Below are 16,813 nucleotides of genomic sequence, written 5' to 3'. Positions count from 1 at the left end.
CGGCTACTGAACTCTCATCTCCTGTTGCGCCTGCGTCTACCCGCCCTATCACGTGCACACCCGCCCTATCACGTGCACACCCGCCCTATCACGTGCACACCTGCATGGTTTCCAATAGATAAACTCCGCACTCTTGTCCTGCAGTGGTTGAAGCGTCAGCTGTACAGAGGAACAGAAACAGGTTTAACGTCACGTTTATCGGGTTAAAAAGTTCGGAAGTGTTAACTCTGTTAAAGGTGTTTGATTCGGTTCGATCTGGTTTAGTCCGTTGGAATGTGAATGTATCGAGTTATATGTAGGCTAGCTAACTGCGCAGTTAACTAACATTAGCCAGCTGAGAAGAAAAAAACGAAATGCGCAAACAAAAAATATCAGTAAACAAAGGCAGACAGTACAGAAGGGAAAGAAAAGGCAGTGTGAGGTAGCCGTCTACCAATGACTACGTTTACATGGACGGCAGTAATCTAATTATTGACCTTACTCTGAGTAAGATAATACTGTGATTGAGGTGTTTACATGCGTCGCTTTTAGAATACTCCCGTCATGTTCCCGTTTTACATGCTTTAGAACATAATTATATTAAATTATATATTATATATTATATATAATATATAATAATATTAATTATATTAACAACCCGCGTCATTACGTCACCGTGCCACGCCGTCCGACGTCCCTCCAGAATTATCAACATACAGTCCGTCTTCGTTATGGAACCGTGTACAGTTTTGGGTGTTTTTGTTTATTTTTTTTACGAACGCTTTAAGTGCAGTTAATTATTTGTCATGCTGTACGTGCTAATAGACGACTGCTTGAAACGGTGTGTGTGTCCCGAATCGCGTACTTACCGTCTATATAGCAGCCGAGATACATGTATTTTTCCCCACTACAGGCCTATAGTAGGAAAGTGTGCGATTTGGGACGCGGCCGAACTCTCTTGTTCGCCGTAAAACGTAAAACTGCCGTGTGTGATCGTGTCCTGTCGCAAAATGCGGTGAAAACTCCCACACGACGCTCATAACGTGATTAAGGTGTTTACATGTCACTACTACACGTCCATAATGCGACTAAAACAGGAGTCTTAATTAGATTATTGCTTACTTCGATTATGACCTTAATTAGATTAAGGTAAGTAAAAATTGCTGTTTACATGGTAGTTTCTTAATTAGAGTACGGTCTTAATCGGATTAAGAGTGGATTATTGTTGTCCATGTAAACGCAGCTATTGATATCATCATATGATATCACATCACTATATTTTGGCTCCTGAAAATTTTATTTGGCGCCTAAATATTTTGGGTCTAGGAGCCTCCTAGATTTTTTTTTCTCCCTGGAGCCCTGAGATCATTTTAACAGAAGACAGAAAGACACTTAACAACTCGGATCTTTCATCAGTGACCAAAGCCTGATTTCAGCGGTCATTAAAAGCAATTACTTATCGCACTGTATGACACGATCCTAATAAAATCTCGGCCAAATTCCAGAGCAGACTGTGTGATAACGCTCTCCATGTCAGATTACACAATGACGATCTTCTACCTGTAGATCTGAAATGAAGAATGAAAGAAATAAGGAATTATAGTGCTGGGCGATAAAACGATACGATGGTACCGTATACGGTTTTGGGGTGTTTCAACATGACGTTAATAGTGCGATTAAGGCGTGTACATGTCATGACTACGTTCACACGGACGGCAGTAATCTAATTATTGACCTTATTCTGAATAAGACAGTATTCTGATTAAGTTGTTTACAGGAGTCGCTTTTACAATACTCCTTTCATGTTCCCGTTTTGCGTGTTATACAACAGAGATCGATTAACGCCACACGTCATTACGTCACCGCGCCACGCCGTTCGACGTCCCTCCGCAATTTCACGTATCGACATACAGTTGGTCTTCGTTATGGGACCGTATACAGTTTTGGGTGTTTTTATTTTTAATTTTACGAAAGCTTCAGGCGCGGTTAATTATTAGTCGTGCTGTACGTGCTAATAGACGACTGCTTGAAGTCGTGGGCCGCGTCCCAAAACGCATACTTACCGTCTATATAGTAGCTGTGATGCATGTATTTCGCCTAGTATACAGTAGGTAAGTGCGCGGTTTGGGACGCAGCCGTGCTCTCGTTTGCCGTTAAACGGTCGAGCGCTGCCGTGTGTGTGTACGTGTCCTGTCACAAAACACGGTGAAAACTCCCACACGACGTTAATAGTGAGATTAAGGTGTGTACACGTCTGTAACGCGACTAAAACGGGAATACTCCACACGTCTTAATCCGATTAGTGTTTACTTCGAGTACGACTTTAGTCGTATTAAGGTAATAAAAAAAATCGCTGTTTACATGCCAGTTTCTTAATCAGAGTATCGTCTTAATATGGGATTATTGTCGTCCATGTGAACGTACTGAGATTACCTCCTGAAAACAGTGATTAGTACGGTCAATGTTATAACCGATTTAACCAAGTACTGTCTCTGTACAGTAACTGATCTAATTTATAGCGAATACTGCTATAAACGCATTTCACATTCTGTCCACCGTGTGTTGATTTGACATCACTAGTAAACAGGAAAGGAACCGGTAGTTCAGAAGACTACGCCAAGTTGAAACTTCACTTCAAATGCAGCATTGGTCACAGGGTTGGTTTGTATACGCCTGATGAAGGTCACTGGACCGAGGCGTTGTGAATAAAGTACCGTTAGTGTGCGGGATTTTTTCGTTTTTGAGATTTGACTTGGTTTGTGGTCTTTTTTTCCTCCGCACCTATCCATCACCTGCAGGTGTGCAAGGTTTATTGTTGATCGCGTGTGATTTAATTCGCAATACTTTAACCGGCTGTTTTGTTGTTTGTTTGTTTTAAAGAAAATATTCACGCCCTGGAGATCTCAGCATTTCACAGTTTATCATCCATGTACAGGTGAGCCATTAGCTAGCTAGCGGAGTCGATCTGACTGACTACCCAAGATCTTTTGTTGCTTTACAGAGTTGGAGCTCCGTATTCAACTTAAAATGTCACTTTAACGTTCAGTAGCTATCGCCTCTTGTGTTAAATACACCCACGTGCTGCCTAGATAGAATTACCCAACAAAAAAGGAGCATTTTCCTGGAGAGCTAACAACGTAGCGAGAAACATGCATGGATTGACATGAGCCACCACATGTTGCTGCGAACGTCAACTTTCTTTATATACAGTTCATTACGGAGGTTATGTTCTCTCTAGAATAGCTCACTTGGTTAGTTAAATTTTTTTATTAAAAAAAAAAAAAAACCCTCAGATATATAGAACATTTTCAGATTAGTCGTGTCAGTTATAGAAAAAAAAAAACAAAAAAAAAAAAGGAAGTCTTTTGTAAAGTAGCTTTTCACCAGACGAGTTATTTACTCTAACTCGAGTGCTTTTCTTTATTACGACTTTTACGTTTACGTGAATTATTACTACAGTAGCAGTACTTTTACTCGGCTCGGTGTGTTTTGTACTCTTTCCTCCGCTGTACACAGTGCATCGATGATTTAAAAATGTAACAGTATGATTAAACTATAAAAATGAATTAATCTACAGTTTTGCTAGACCCATCCTAATATCCCTAAACGTTCCTATAGAAAAACTGGATAAGAAGTTCCTTACTGAGATGGAACCGGTTTTTCCCCGTCCTGCTAACTCAACTCTATCCTTTACCCTGTCCACTTATTTACCCCTTCTTAAATTCCCTCTTCTTTTCGCTTTAAATCCCAGTAAAATCTCAAGACGTGGACACGTAATGACCATACACATTAATGCCTTAATAATGAAGGACATTTTTACTTGTTTCCTTTGCCTCCTTTGACTCAAGTTCGGCTCAGTTGATTATTCTCTGCACCACGTCGATAAAAGCTTTGATGAAGATCGCGTTGTCCCTGATGTAGTTCCTTTCCTTCATCTGCTCATGCGAGATGAACTTGGGGTACCCGAATCCCAGCATGCTCTCGTCCAGACAGCCCGTGCGTACGCTCCCAATCGCTCCAGGCCGAGGTCTCTGGAAGTTCTTCCAGTTGGGATCTGGGCTGAAGCTCTCGGTGACGTGCTGAGGTTTGGAGAGCGCTGGGTCGCTCTGGTCCAGCAGTGAGAAGGTGACTCGGTGAGGGAACGGCCACTCCAGCAGGCCATCGTACTCGCCCGGGAGCACTCTGATGTAGACAGACAGGTGCGTTCCTTCACCGCTGCCGTTCCCATTAGGGAAGATGGAGACTTGGAGACGGTATCCATAGCGATGAGAGTAGAAAGCAGGGCTAAAGAGCTCCGAAGTGCCGTTGGAGCCGTTTCTGGTCTCCTGGAGGTGACGGCTGTAGTTGGGGATTTTCCAAAGCAAACTGCCGTCTTGGTTTCCGGAAAGTTCCTCTACGCGACGCCGCAGCTCCCGCAGCTCGAGTCTCTGCCGATTCACAAGGCCGCAGAGTAAAGACAGGTGAGAGTGGGTGGCCTCGTCCAGGTGAAGAGGTACTGCAGGCTTCGAACACTAGCAGGAAAGGCAGAATATCCGAGTTATAACGAGTTACTATCCTGGCGCAGCGGTTCTCAAAGTGGAATTTCGTTACAGGAGGTGCAAATGCATTCCATTTAATATTACATTCTTTAATTCAAACCTCGAGAACTCAAAAACTTAGTACAGCATTACATGTCAACCTGGACCATAACGTGGTAGGTGAATTGAAAGTTCAGGAATAGGAAGCGCTAGAGCTTAGAGAAATTATTATTAAAAGTCGGAGATGTAGTGAGCTCCATGACAGTTATGGCTGGAAAGGGAAACTCCGTTTACTCTGTATTTGCAGCCGGCATCTTTGAACGGACAGAGCACCAGGGCGGTCTCGCAGCTCTCCTTAACGTGAGTCATTAAATCCTCTCGGGCGATGCCGTGTGTGCCACAGCTGTTGGGGCACTGCACTGGGACGCGTGGACACTGGATCTGATGATGCTGTTTAAAATAAAAAACAATTTTGTTTTAAAAAAAAAAAAAAAAAAGGTAAAAAGATTTTCAGACGAAGGAAAACGTTTGAAAACACTTGCCTTTTTTTTTTTTTTTTTTTAAATTAAAAAATGACAAAATACAGTATGTTAACATTGTCAATATTGCTCACTGTGTAAAAAAGATCAGCTCACAGACCTGAATGGTGTCGTAGAGGAACTCTTTGGTACAGTATTTGCAGGGGAGCTTGCGTTTGGGGCATTCAGACAGGCTGTGCTGGGTCAGCAATCTGCGCACCATACGAGCCCCACACTTATTCTCACAGTACACGCTCTCCTCCGGACACATGTCCTGGTGCCTCTGTTACAGGACGGAGACGTTTATCATTCACATTGTAATTTACATCGTTGTCTTTTTTTTACTCATTTGTCTTCAGTGACAGCTTTATTCGTGGATCCAGGGTTTATCCAGGCACAATGTAGGAATGCACCCTGGGTAGGACACCAGTCCATCACAGGGCTACACTCAGGCATTCACACACACACACACACACACACCAAGTTGTGTCAACAAATTTACTGACAAATTTAAACGTCTTGGGACAACTCTTTGCTTTCACCAATCATGAGAGGTTTCTTGTGTGACATCATGGTAACGAAAAGCCTTTTCATCGACCATCAGTTTACTAACCCAGCTGATATCCATGTGCACAGACAGCAGGTATAATTACTGTTGATGGTTCCTTGCCTTGGAGAGCTGCTTTCTCTTAGCGTGTTCAATACCCCCCCGTGTCATTCCTCTTTATTACACATAACTTCATTTATAGACTTGAATGTTTGGATTTCTTTATATTTGTGGATTTCTTGAGTCAATACCGATGTCTGGTGAAAATTTCATGTGAATAGCCTCACTGGAAATGAGTATATGTACACTGTGCAAACGTTTAAGGCACCCTATTTTTTTTTTCCTATAGATTTTTTTTCATTTTATGACTTTGAGTCAGTACAAAAAAAAACGTTCGTTTTCCAGCACAAAATTAAAATGTTACAGAAAAAATGGTTGTACGTCCGTAAAAGAACCCAGCATATTACGCAAGACCACTTTTCAAAAACGTACCAGCTCATTCCTTATAAAACTGCACTAACTGTACCAGAGACTCGTAAAAATTGTTTTTTAAGCACAGGGCTGTCACACCCATCAACTCCGTTTCATTTATTTCTGTTTAATGCTCTTTATTGTATTTTTTTTTTAAATGTAGAAAATTTTTCTTCATTATGTTTAAAGGCATCTTTGCTTTACAGCATTTCTCTGCACGTGCCGAAGACTATCGCGCAGCACTGCGTAACAGAAGTATTCTACTGATTTGTGCTGCATTTTTACAACGGGCATGATGGTCAGAGAGGCACGTTTATTCGTTTTCTGATCACATGGAATGGCGACTTCGCAGAGGTTTTAGGGCGCCTGTAAGGTCCGACCTCGTGTGCTTCCCCGGTGAACTCCTCAGCGCAGTGGTCACAGCGCAGCTTTCTCTTGGTGCAGTCATACTGCAGGTGCTGAGGAAGATCACGCCTCAGCAGTTTCACCATGCAGCGGTTAGGACACGGCACCACGTTGTAGGCACATACCGTAAGATGGGTCTAAAACACAGACACAGACAAAGAGATTGATGAGGTGTCATTGCAACGAAAATAGTTAAAGACGGTGGAAGTTCGGTAAAGCTAGTCGTTTTGAAACTTCTCGGGTCCATCCTAAGACACGTGCGAAAAGATGGGCTGTGTGAATTGCCAGGCGATATGATTGACAGCTACGTAGCTACGGGTTGGATGTTGGTGCCCCACATCACTTGGAACACTACAGTGGCACGGTTTAAAAGTTAGCGAGAATCTACGATCCAGCGGGTATTGTTTGAGTGACTTTGTAGACGTGCTGAAAAATCCAGCTTAGTCTGACCGGCTATCGGCTAAGAAAACACACGCCGAGCTTCTCAAACTGGTCTACCATCTTTGCTAGTTATTTTTAGCTTCCTTATGACATGAATAGACTGGATAAATGTTTTGACATTTTCTAAATGCCATACTACTGTTTTTTTTCCCCCTTAAAAGTCATTTTTTCCGAATAGCATTAGCAGCTAGTAGTCAGAAGGTGCATCCTTTTTATAAGCACTTACCAGCTGGAAAATATGGCCTACCAGTTTGACCAGCTCAGAAAACATGGCCTGCCAGTTTGGTAGCTGGTCAGACCAAGCTGGATTTTTAAACAAGGAAAACAAAAACAAAAATAACTAAAACAAATGGTACAAGAGAAAAGCCTTCGACTTTGACTTCACTGGTGCTCACTTTTAAGTCTGTACAAACCGAATGTAGTCGATGCACTCAGTCAGGGTGTATTTATGTCATCGCTTTGTATAAACGAATCAAAATAACGAGTCTGAACAAGGCGTGATCTCGGCCTTTCACGGTTCTCAGCGTCCTCAGTGTTTAGAGCCTGCATGGTCTTCCCGTGAAAACATCAGCCTAATGTTCCGATAGCTAAACGGCAGAAGGTCATAACCGTGCTGAAACTTAATAGCCTCCTCCGAAACAGGTCAAATTATAACTTTATGAACGTGAGAGTGCTGAAACTCCTTCTGAGAGCAAAACGTTTTCATTTATCGCACTTGCCATCTTTTCTTTTTTTTTTTTTTCCATCGTTAAATTAAAAAGACGCAGTAATAACGTAAACCTACGGTTAGGTTACTGTTACCACCCTGAGGTTGATTATTTTCCAACAGCAGCACGTCCTGCAGTGTTTTTTCCCCTCCAGCAATATCTCAATCACAGTTCTTTATTTACTAATGAACAACACTTGTTTGATCTCGTTATCGCTCATGTTAAAGCAGCTGTAAAAAGCACCTGTCGTTCCTTCAGCGTTCTCAAACGCAGCTTGGCACGTTACTAAGAAACCAGAACGTACAAACTCCAAAAGCGCTGACACTGGAGTCTCCTTCCATAAATGCTAGACACAAATCTTATAGAAAACGTCATCATCACGTCAACTATTATACGTTGTTCTTCGATAAATATCGACATGTTCTTAAAATGAATCATTATGAGGTTTAAATTACATGGATCCATGCAAGTTCCTGTAAACCATCCGTAACTACCTGTTAGAACGAGTGTGTTAATATAAACATATCTGAATTACCGATGGCACGAGTGTCAGAGCTGCGGTTACAGAACATTCATCAATACTTTCTGACCAATCAGATCAGCGCTTTTAGCACATTATTTAGCTAAAAATCAGACCACACGTTTAACTAAAACATCAAAACCCTTCAGAAAACGCAGTGAGTCTTTGTGTGTGTTTTTTTTTTTTTTTTTTTTTTTTACCTGAAGGTGTTTATTCTGTGCTGACCAGCGGCAACCCTCCTCACTGTGAATGCATCGGATGGGCAGAGCCAGAATCTGCTGCTCCAACTCTACATCCGGAAAAATCTACACAGCACATTACGATCCATTTTGTTACACATGACAGAATAGAAAGATTTGCAAGTGGTAAATAAAAAGAAAAATGGATATTGGTCAAGTACATTTATTCACTAATATTTACGGAGAGGTGCTGAGGTCACATGGTGGCTATTTAATAAAATATATATATATTTGTTTTAAAAGGTGTGGCTATGGCTCCCGAGTGGCACAACAGAACACGATCAGCCTATTGTACAGAGATCGGGAGGTCGGATCCCCACAGTGCCACAGCCATCCGTGGCTGGGACACAAGAGAGCAAAACTGACCCTGCAGATAGCACTTCCCTGGTTGGTAGCGGTTGTGTGAAGGGGAGGAGTTAGCGGGAGGGAGGGAATTCGCAGGTGACCAAATTAAGGAGAAAAATTGTGAGAAATCCAAAAAAAAAGGGCATGACCTTAAGTTAATATAGTGTATCGAGGCCAAGAGTTGAGCTCCTCAACTGTACCGTCGCGGTCTTGTGGCCGCAAAGTACTTAACTCGTTGCACCTATCGCGTTTTGAAACGAGTTCGACAGAAAGCAATCGGAGGAATTCGATCACTACTGTAGGTTTCTACATGAATGATAAAAGTAGAATGAGTGTATTGAAGCGCACCTATTATGGTTTTTCAAATATTACCTTTCATGCAGTGTGGTAAAAACGTCTGCAAAGTTAAAAAAATTAAAAAAAAAAAATCAAAGCGCACAACCAACGGAGTGATTGACTCCCAAAAGAAGGGACCGATTATGAACAGCTGAAACGAGTCGTTAGTGATTCCAGACTTTGCTTCCTGTCCTGACCTATGCAGGTCTGTAACAAAAAAGCCCCGCCTCTGGTCTTCATCGGGTGCTCGCTGATAGCGGCAGGCCGATCACAACAGCCTGGGACGTCTGACCAATCAGAGCAGAGTATGCTCTCTGAAAGGAGGAGTTTAAAGCGAATCCTTTAGAAGGAATCATTTAACGAGTCGTTTGTGACACTGAGGGGGGAAAAAAAAAAAGGTAACGCTGAAATTTAAATTGTGAGCGCGTTAAAGTGTTTTTTGACCTCGGATGCGCGTAAATCTACTGTACGAGACATTTAAAACAAACTTAGGCACGTTTCAAAACCATAATAGGTGCACTTTAATATAAACCCTGCAGCCAGAACTACTGTCTGACTACTACTTTTACTAAACACCTTACTTCTGACCAATCAGAATCGAGCATTCAGTAGCGCTGTGGTGCAATATAAATTAACCACCATATCACCTCTGTGGTGAAGTTTCCAACTGACCATGATGAGAGAGTGCAGTGTAAATGTAGACTGATTTTAAAATAAATAAATAAATAAATAAAAAATCACCACGATTAAACCCGAGTGCTAGGACTGAGGAGTGCAGCAAACTCTACTCAAAGACACGTTAACGTTGTGAGCTGAAATCTCTTGCGGTGATGTGATGCGGAACGTAAAACACTCACTTTAGCGTAGTCGAGAGGTAGCTGGTCCTCTGGGCACTTGAACACACCCGCACTGTAGGGAAAAAAACACAACCATGCAGAGCAAGTGAAAAACACAGAGTCAAGCATTAACAGTAACGACTGTAACAAGTTTGCAGAATTCATTTGAAGACGTGATGAGTTTCGCCGTCGATCAACAACGGATCGTGACTGTAGCGTTAAGCGTGGCAGGCTGAAGTGATTTACACAGCCTCAAACAAGACGAAGTGGAGAAAATAATGCGCTTGACTAATGCTATAGGCTACCATCTAGTGAATTCTTAGAGCGAGCCTGTATTCGGCAGCTGAGCGTCGACACACGGTCGTCCAGTGTACGGTCTAGCAACACCTTTCGAGCGCTTTTAGACATAATGCTATTTGATACGGCAGGCGAGTTTCCTGAAGATCCAATATCGTTAACCAGGGTTGCCAAGTTTCAGCAAAAGTCACGCAAAAGACCCGAAACCGGCCGACTGGCATCAGTGACGTCTTTAATTATTTCGCATCTTACAGGCGAAAGAAAAGCAGCTCTACAATTACAAATAAACAACAAGTATAAATCAGAACGACGAGCTTAAAGAGGCTTCGTTTTGCCTTAACGCCTTAAACTCTCTCTCAGGATCTTTCAACACGTCCAGACTTACATTCCTCACTCTCATACCTGCACATGTTTCCTTTTAACGTCACTGTAACGACTGAATAATCAGTAGTAGTTACTGAACAGCTGAATAAATGAACCGAAAAACACAAAATCATTACACTGAAAACCTCTCATTACAGATCAGAGCGAATGCTTTCGTTTTAAATCCGAAAACCGCAAACTAGTTGGGATTCAGCCGCAGAAACAGTAATACCTGGTGCTCCTGCTCCACCCTGATAAGCGGAATTATCCTCACTGGTACCCATAATGACTGTATAAGACCACGTAACGCCGTTATGTGAAAGAACACACAATGTGCTGCGTTTGTGGATTATTTTGGATTATTTTCCCCTAACGGCACAGCCTGAAGCGTTTCATTCCTCTTATGATCAAATAAGTGATTTGACAATATTTGTACATTAGGATGGTAACCGCGTCGTGTTGCCTGCGATGAACGCATCGTGTCGTGACCAAACGGCAAGGAAAATTCCTAATACACGTAACAGGGTCTTCCATTAATATTGGCACCCTCGGTTTAAACATGCGCAAAGAAGGCTGTGAAGAAACGTCTTTACTGTTTAACCTTTTCATCTTTTGCTCATAAAAATACTCTGCTCTCATGGACAGCAAACAACTGCAAACACACCACAGGTTTAATATTATATACACACACACACACACATTCACACACATATATATAAAATATAAATAAGGGTGCGAATATTCGTGGAGGGCACTGTAGATGGCAAATAAAATGATTGTGTATTTAACTCTCTCTCTTTTTGGTTACACAAAGCTTCACTGTTATCGTTTCCATAGTAACACAGGGACTTGTATGTTGGGCGCTCGACATGTACAGACTAAATGTGTGCCATTGTTGATGTGCTTTTCTCATTTTGTTTTCTTTAAGGAGAAATGTATTGCGCATTTCTGGAAGGGGTCCGCAGTATTCGCGCTGAACAGTCGGAGGCAGAGTTAAGTAATTAGGTTTCCTGCCGTGGGAAAGCCTTCAGGACAGATGGCTTTGAGCTGTCCTGGGAACATGCCACGCTGCATTGAAAAAAAGAAAAAACAACCCCTTATAAGTCTCAAGAAAGGGAAAAATAAAGGTGAGAGAAAAAAAGTATTTATTGCTGCTACACTGTAAGAGACAACAGGAACCAACTTGTTTTGTAGACTCCACGACATTAACCGTAACTAAGTGATCATTTTTTTTTTTACATTCTTCATGACGTCTCGTTCTTTAATAAAATCACACCACCTCGTCATTGATTATCTTCACATAACAGCACGCCGTGTTCAGTTGTTTCCTCCCCTCCACCCTCACTTAACATCTCAACCGTCACGATCAGATCTCATGGTGACGGCAGCTGTGTGTGTGGCCAGACGTGCGGATAAACTTTGTGCGTTTGTTCGCTTTTAATATGTTGGTTTGTTTCCTCGATTGTTGAACAAATTCTTTATTGTAATATTTTGCTTGATTTTTGATTTCCGTGTGCCGGAAGCCGTGATCATCGAGATTAAAACAAAACAAAACAAAACAAAAAAAAACAGGCTTGAAATATTTCACTTTGTCTGCAAGGAATCCAGAATAGATGAAAGTTCCTTCAAAACGTGAAAGAAATTACAGGAAAAAAAACAAAACAAAACAAACAAACAAAAAAAAAAAACACAAACTTAATCCACGATATTCCAAGTTTTTGAGATACACCTCTACAGTCTGTTTTAAGATTGTACACAGAAACTGTCATGGTTCATTGACAGACAGCTGAAGAACCCTTAACAGTTCCATAAATTTGACCTTTTTAACCTAATAGATAGTTGGTGATGAGGCAGTTTTCGCCGTGTGTGTGTGTGTGTGTGTCTCTCGCTCTCTCTCTCTCTCTCTCGTGTCCTGATCTGTTCTTCACATAACGTACGTTCGTGTCTAAAAACCATCACGGAGAATTCTGGGAGCTCGTCGACCCTGCTACTCCGTCACCGTGCTCTAGGACCTGCGTTAACCCGTCGTGTACACAGAGAAACCCTGATAACCAACTTTAACGTTTATGGCAGAAGATAAATCGGAACCGATCAGAGACGAGATCGTTTCATGTCTCGAGTCGGTTTTGTTCATCATCATTTTTTTCTAAGTAATCATCCTGTAATTAATCAAACCCATCTCATGTTACACGGGCCCGACTCACGCGAGTCTTTATTAAACAAGCTGGGGATAGAAGAGGTGCGGCGACTCACGTTTCGACTCATAAGCCAGCACGCCTTCTGTTTGCAGACTGCATAAAAATAACAATAAGACTATTACTGAACACACATCGCGAATACGATGCCGCTGCACAAATAACCCAGAGCAAAGCAGAAACCTGTTCCTTGCCGTCAGGTATGCGTTAGACTGATAACACGAGCGAAACTTCTCGGCCATAACCGCGATAACATCGGCGTGAACAATGAGCGCCGCTGTTACAATACAGTCTTTTAGAGGCATTTAAAATTTCACTCGAGAACGCAACTTGCCCGACTGCATGTTTAAGAAGACTCGCTGATGACGTCGACGTGAAACCGGAGACAACGACGGGACGCGGTGGTGCGAAATTACGCCGAAGCGAATGATTAATGATATTCCTCAGGATGTTCCTGGTGCCCTTAGGAATGAATGAATACAGTTTCAATGAAACCACTTTAAATATCTGCAGGGCCTGTTAAGTCGGTGTTGTAGGACCGCCGTTTGATCCGTCACGTACACAAATAAAGCCGAGCCGGTAACCAGCGTTCATGTTCGCGGCGGAGATTTTCTGGCGTGTCATTTAGAAACGACTGAATACGCTTCCCAAGTTAAACCGGTCAAAGCCGAGGAGCCGAGCAGGAAATAAACGCGGAGCTTTTGTTCCATTATTCGCCAGCCTGTTCTCGTGAGAAATTCGAACATACGAGAACGACACGGTCGTCTGATTTCATACGGATAAAGTCGTAGGACGAGGTACGAGCGCTGTGCCCGCACCCAACCTTAACCGTTGCATCATTTCAAACAAATTGAGGCGTGTGAATTGTTGGAAATTTGCAAATGAGACCACAAAAACCACCGCAGTGTGCAAATGTATTCCTGGGGTTGAGCTAAATGATGGGTTGTTTTTTTTTTGTTTTTTTTTTTTAAACATCATCAGTCATGTTGCTCTACCGGTTTCGCTCGAATTCACGGCATGAGCGTTTGCCTGTAACTGACACTTGTAGGTCACGTCTGCCTTTAAAGTTAAAAGATAAACAGTAACTAATGCAGACCTACCGGCTTATTGTCTTTTGCATACATATTAACACAAGGACTCACCATCCACTTTATTAGGAACACCTGTACACTTGCTCAATTATTACACAAATACAGATCAAGAGCTTCAACATCAAACCTCTGAACTGGGGGGGGGGTAGACATGATCAGAAACTGCTCGTCTCCCGGGATTTTACACCATACGTCCGCTTCAGATTCCCGTTCTTGGCTGACCGGAGCGGAACCCCATGTGGTCTTCTGTTTTCGCTCATCCGCCTCAAAGTCTGGTGTGTCGCGAGTTCCGAGATGCTTTTCTGCTCGGCACGCTTGTAAAGAGTTGCTGTAACCTTCTGGGCAGCTCAGAGCAGTCTGAACATTCTCCTAGGACCTCTCTCAAGACCTCAACGAGGCATTTCTTCCTGCAGAACTGGACGTTTTTGGTTTTCACACCATTCTGTGTAAACCTGTCGTGTGTTAAAATCCCAGCAGTTTCTGAAATACCAAAACGCGTCCGTCTGGCGCCAACAACCACGTCACGGTCAAAGGCACCGAAATCCCATTTTAATCACGTTCTGATGATGTTTGACGTGGACATTAACTGAAGCTCTTGACCTGTATCTGCGTGATTTTATGCACGGTCCTGCTGCCACATGATCGGCTTTGTGGACGGCCTGACCATCACAGCCATACGTGCTTGTCGAACATCCCATTCTAGATTTAGTCCTGCGTTGTTGTTATAACAACAACAACCACCTCTACTCTTCTAGGAAGTCTTTCCATTAGATTTTGGAGCATGGCTGTGGGGATTTCAGCCACAAAAGCATCAGTGACATCAGGAATTGATGTCTCGAGTGCAGTCGTTGTTCCAGTTCATCCCAAGTGTTCAATGGGGTTGAGGTCGGGGCTCTGTTCAACACACTCGAGATCCTGCAATCCAACTTTGGCAAACCATGTCTTCCTGGAGCTCGCTTTGTGTACAGGGGCACTGCCATGCTGGGACAGGTTTGTTTCCCTGTTCCAGTGAAAGGAATATGAGGGAAATCCATATGGCTGTGATGGTCAGGTGTCCAAACTTTTGGCCTTACAGTGTGTGCAGTGGATGAACAGCCGACATTATAAACATTTTTTAAGTGCAAAACTGAAACGAAAGCTACCCAAAAAAAGAGATTATTTTCCAAAACAGAATTAAGTGCAAAAATGATTAATAAATACACAACAAATGATATAAATGTAGTCACGTGGTAACTAAGACCAAAAGAAAGCATGCACTAGGGCAGGGGTTCCCAAACCTTTCCAGGGCAAGTCCCCCTAAATGGCATCAACATTTGCCCGAGGCCCCCCTTTTGACTTCTGAATATATCCCCCCTTTTTTTAAATTAATAATTACATCTTTACATTAGGAATTGATTTTGTGTGTGTGTGTGTGTGTGTGTGTGTGTGTGGTTGTCTGAGAGTGAGAAAGAAAAAAAATCATGTATTTATTTATTTTTCACACCAAATTATTGAGACCCCCCCGGGCGCCCTCTGGCGGCCCCCACTTTGAAAACCACTACACTAGGTCAGACACCTCCCAGGCTACTAGTGCACTAAGTAGTATGCTTACCTAGTACAGTACCTACAATAGTGTCCTTGTGTGTTTACGTGCTATTTAGTGCAGTAGTATGGACTTTCGGGTGTAGCCAAGGGGGGGGGGGGGGGGAACCCAAAAAGGAGCTCACCTGTAAGTGAATAAACTATTCTGAAAGGTTAACAGTGAGCACACACTTACCTGAGAAACTCCTGGAGGCAGGTATCACAGAACCTGTGTCCGCAGGTGGACACCTGCACCGGCTCCCTCATCGGCTTGTTGCACAAAGGACACAGGAGGCGGCGTCTCGGTCGCTCGAGAAATTTATAATCTAAACCTGGCATAACAGCGTGTTTATAGAACAAAAACCCAAGTTAAAATAGTCTTGACTTCGGATACACTGAAGCTGAACGGTTTAACTCGTGTTCCACCCGCGTGTTCACCTAAAACAACCGACGAGCGCGTCGTCAGTGTTGTTATTGTGTGACATTTCCGGATTCAAGGTGCTCCAGAACACAGGAATGTGTAATTTGAGGCACCTGATTGGGTACCGCCCCTTCACTGAAGGAGGAGGGGCTGGGGTTTTGTCCTAAAATACAGGACAAACTCTTCACTTAGACACAACGAATGTTTATCTCCTTTCTTTAATTCGTTGAAAGAAGACATGACTGACAAGACACCTGTCCAATTTCTGACCAATTCACTTATACAGTGTTCAATTAACACCTTCATTAAAGTACACCTGGGTATACTTTTTTTTAAAAAAAATTTTTATTTTTATTATTTTTTTTACCAGAGGTCAAACAATGGAATTTTTGTGTGATGTCACACTAGACTGTAATGCTTAATGACTCGTATGAAAGTAGACACTCAGGGTTTTAAGAATTTGCATAATTTTTTCATAAGTATTTCTTAAACAACCTAGCCTACTAGCTATCAATGTTATCATTTTATCGTAGCAGTTGTAAACTAGAGGTCGACCGATCGTGGGTTTTCCCTGATACCCGTTCGGTCGTGCGGTACCTACCTACCTGCCGATAACCGTTTAAAAAAATCGGTCGTTTTTAAAATCGAAACTGAATGAAAACACGACACTGGAAGTAAAATATTGCTGACCTTTATTACAAAAATAAACACTACTGACTGTACCGTGAAAATGTACTGTGCTTTTTTAAATGAAATATATAGATAAATATTACTTATGTGAACTATTAATAAATATTAAAATCAATAAAAGATATACATCCAAAGTGAACCAAATAACAAATAAACTGTGAATGACATAAAAATTGAGACATCCCAAAACAAACAAACAAAAAAAAAAACTTCAAATAACACAACAAAGTTTGTCAGTGATTTTTAAATTTAGCCTCTAGAGGCCGCTCTCGCACTGTATAATGACAGCGGACCCTTCTCAGCAACGCACACAACCCGGTGTGGATTTTTGCTGA

The 16,813-nt window shown here is 42.3% G+C and overlaps 1 protein-coding gene across 1 annotated transcript; it reads right to left on the bottom strand.

Moving 5' to 3' along the window:
* Positions 1-627: 627 nt before the first annotated feature.
* Positions 628-15,885, bottom strand: traf4b (tnf receptor-associated factor 4b). Its single transcript, XM_017493245.3, has 7 exons — positions 15,564-15,885; positions 9,883-9,934; positions 8,306-8,410; positions 6,413-6,574; positions 5,136-5,297; positions 4,791-4,946; positions 628-4,490 (listed from the first exon to the last, which is right to left on the bottom strand). The coding sequence occupies exons 1-7, from the start codon at positions 15,704-15,706 to the stop codon at positions 3,834-3,836; spliced, it is 1,437 nt and encodes a 478-aa protein (XP_017348734.1). The 5' UTR covers positions 15,707-15,885; the 3' UTR covers positions 628-3,833.
* Between the last annotated feature and the right edge of the window lie 928 nt (positions 15,886-16,813).

The sequence above is a fragment of the Ictalurus punctatus genome, chromosome 18 (assembly GCF_001660625.3).
Source record: "Ictalurus punctatus breed USDA103 chromosome 18, Coco_2.0, whole genome shotgun sequence".
NCBI classification, from domain to species: Eukaryota; Metazoa; Chordata; class Actinopteri; order Siluriformes; family Ictaluridae; genus Ictalurus; species Ictalurus punctatus.
This window is presented reverse-complemented; position numbering and strand designations above follow the sequence as displayed.

Coding starts and splice junctions, on each gene's coding strand:
- traf4b (XM_017493245.3), bottom strand. CDS start 15,706: ATGCCAGGTTTAGATTATAAATTTCTCGAGCGACCGAGACGCCGCCTC. Junction 9,935..15,563: donor TGCCTCCAGGAGTTTCTCAG/GTAAGTGTGTGC, acceptor TTTTCCCTACAG/TGCGGGTGTGTTCAAGTGCC. Junction 6,575..8,305: donor CACAGAATAAACACCTTCAG/GTAAAAAAAAAA, acceptor TCTGTGTTTTAG/ACCCATCTTACGGTATGTGC.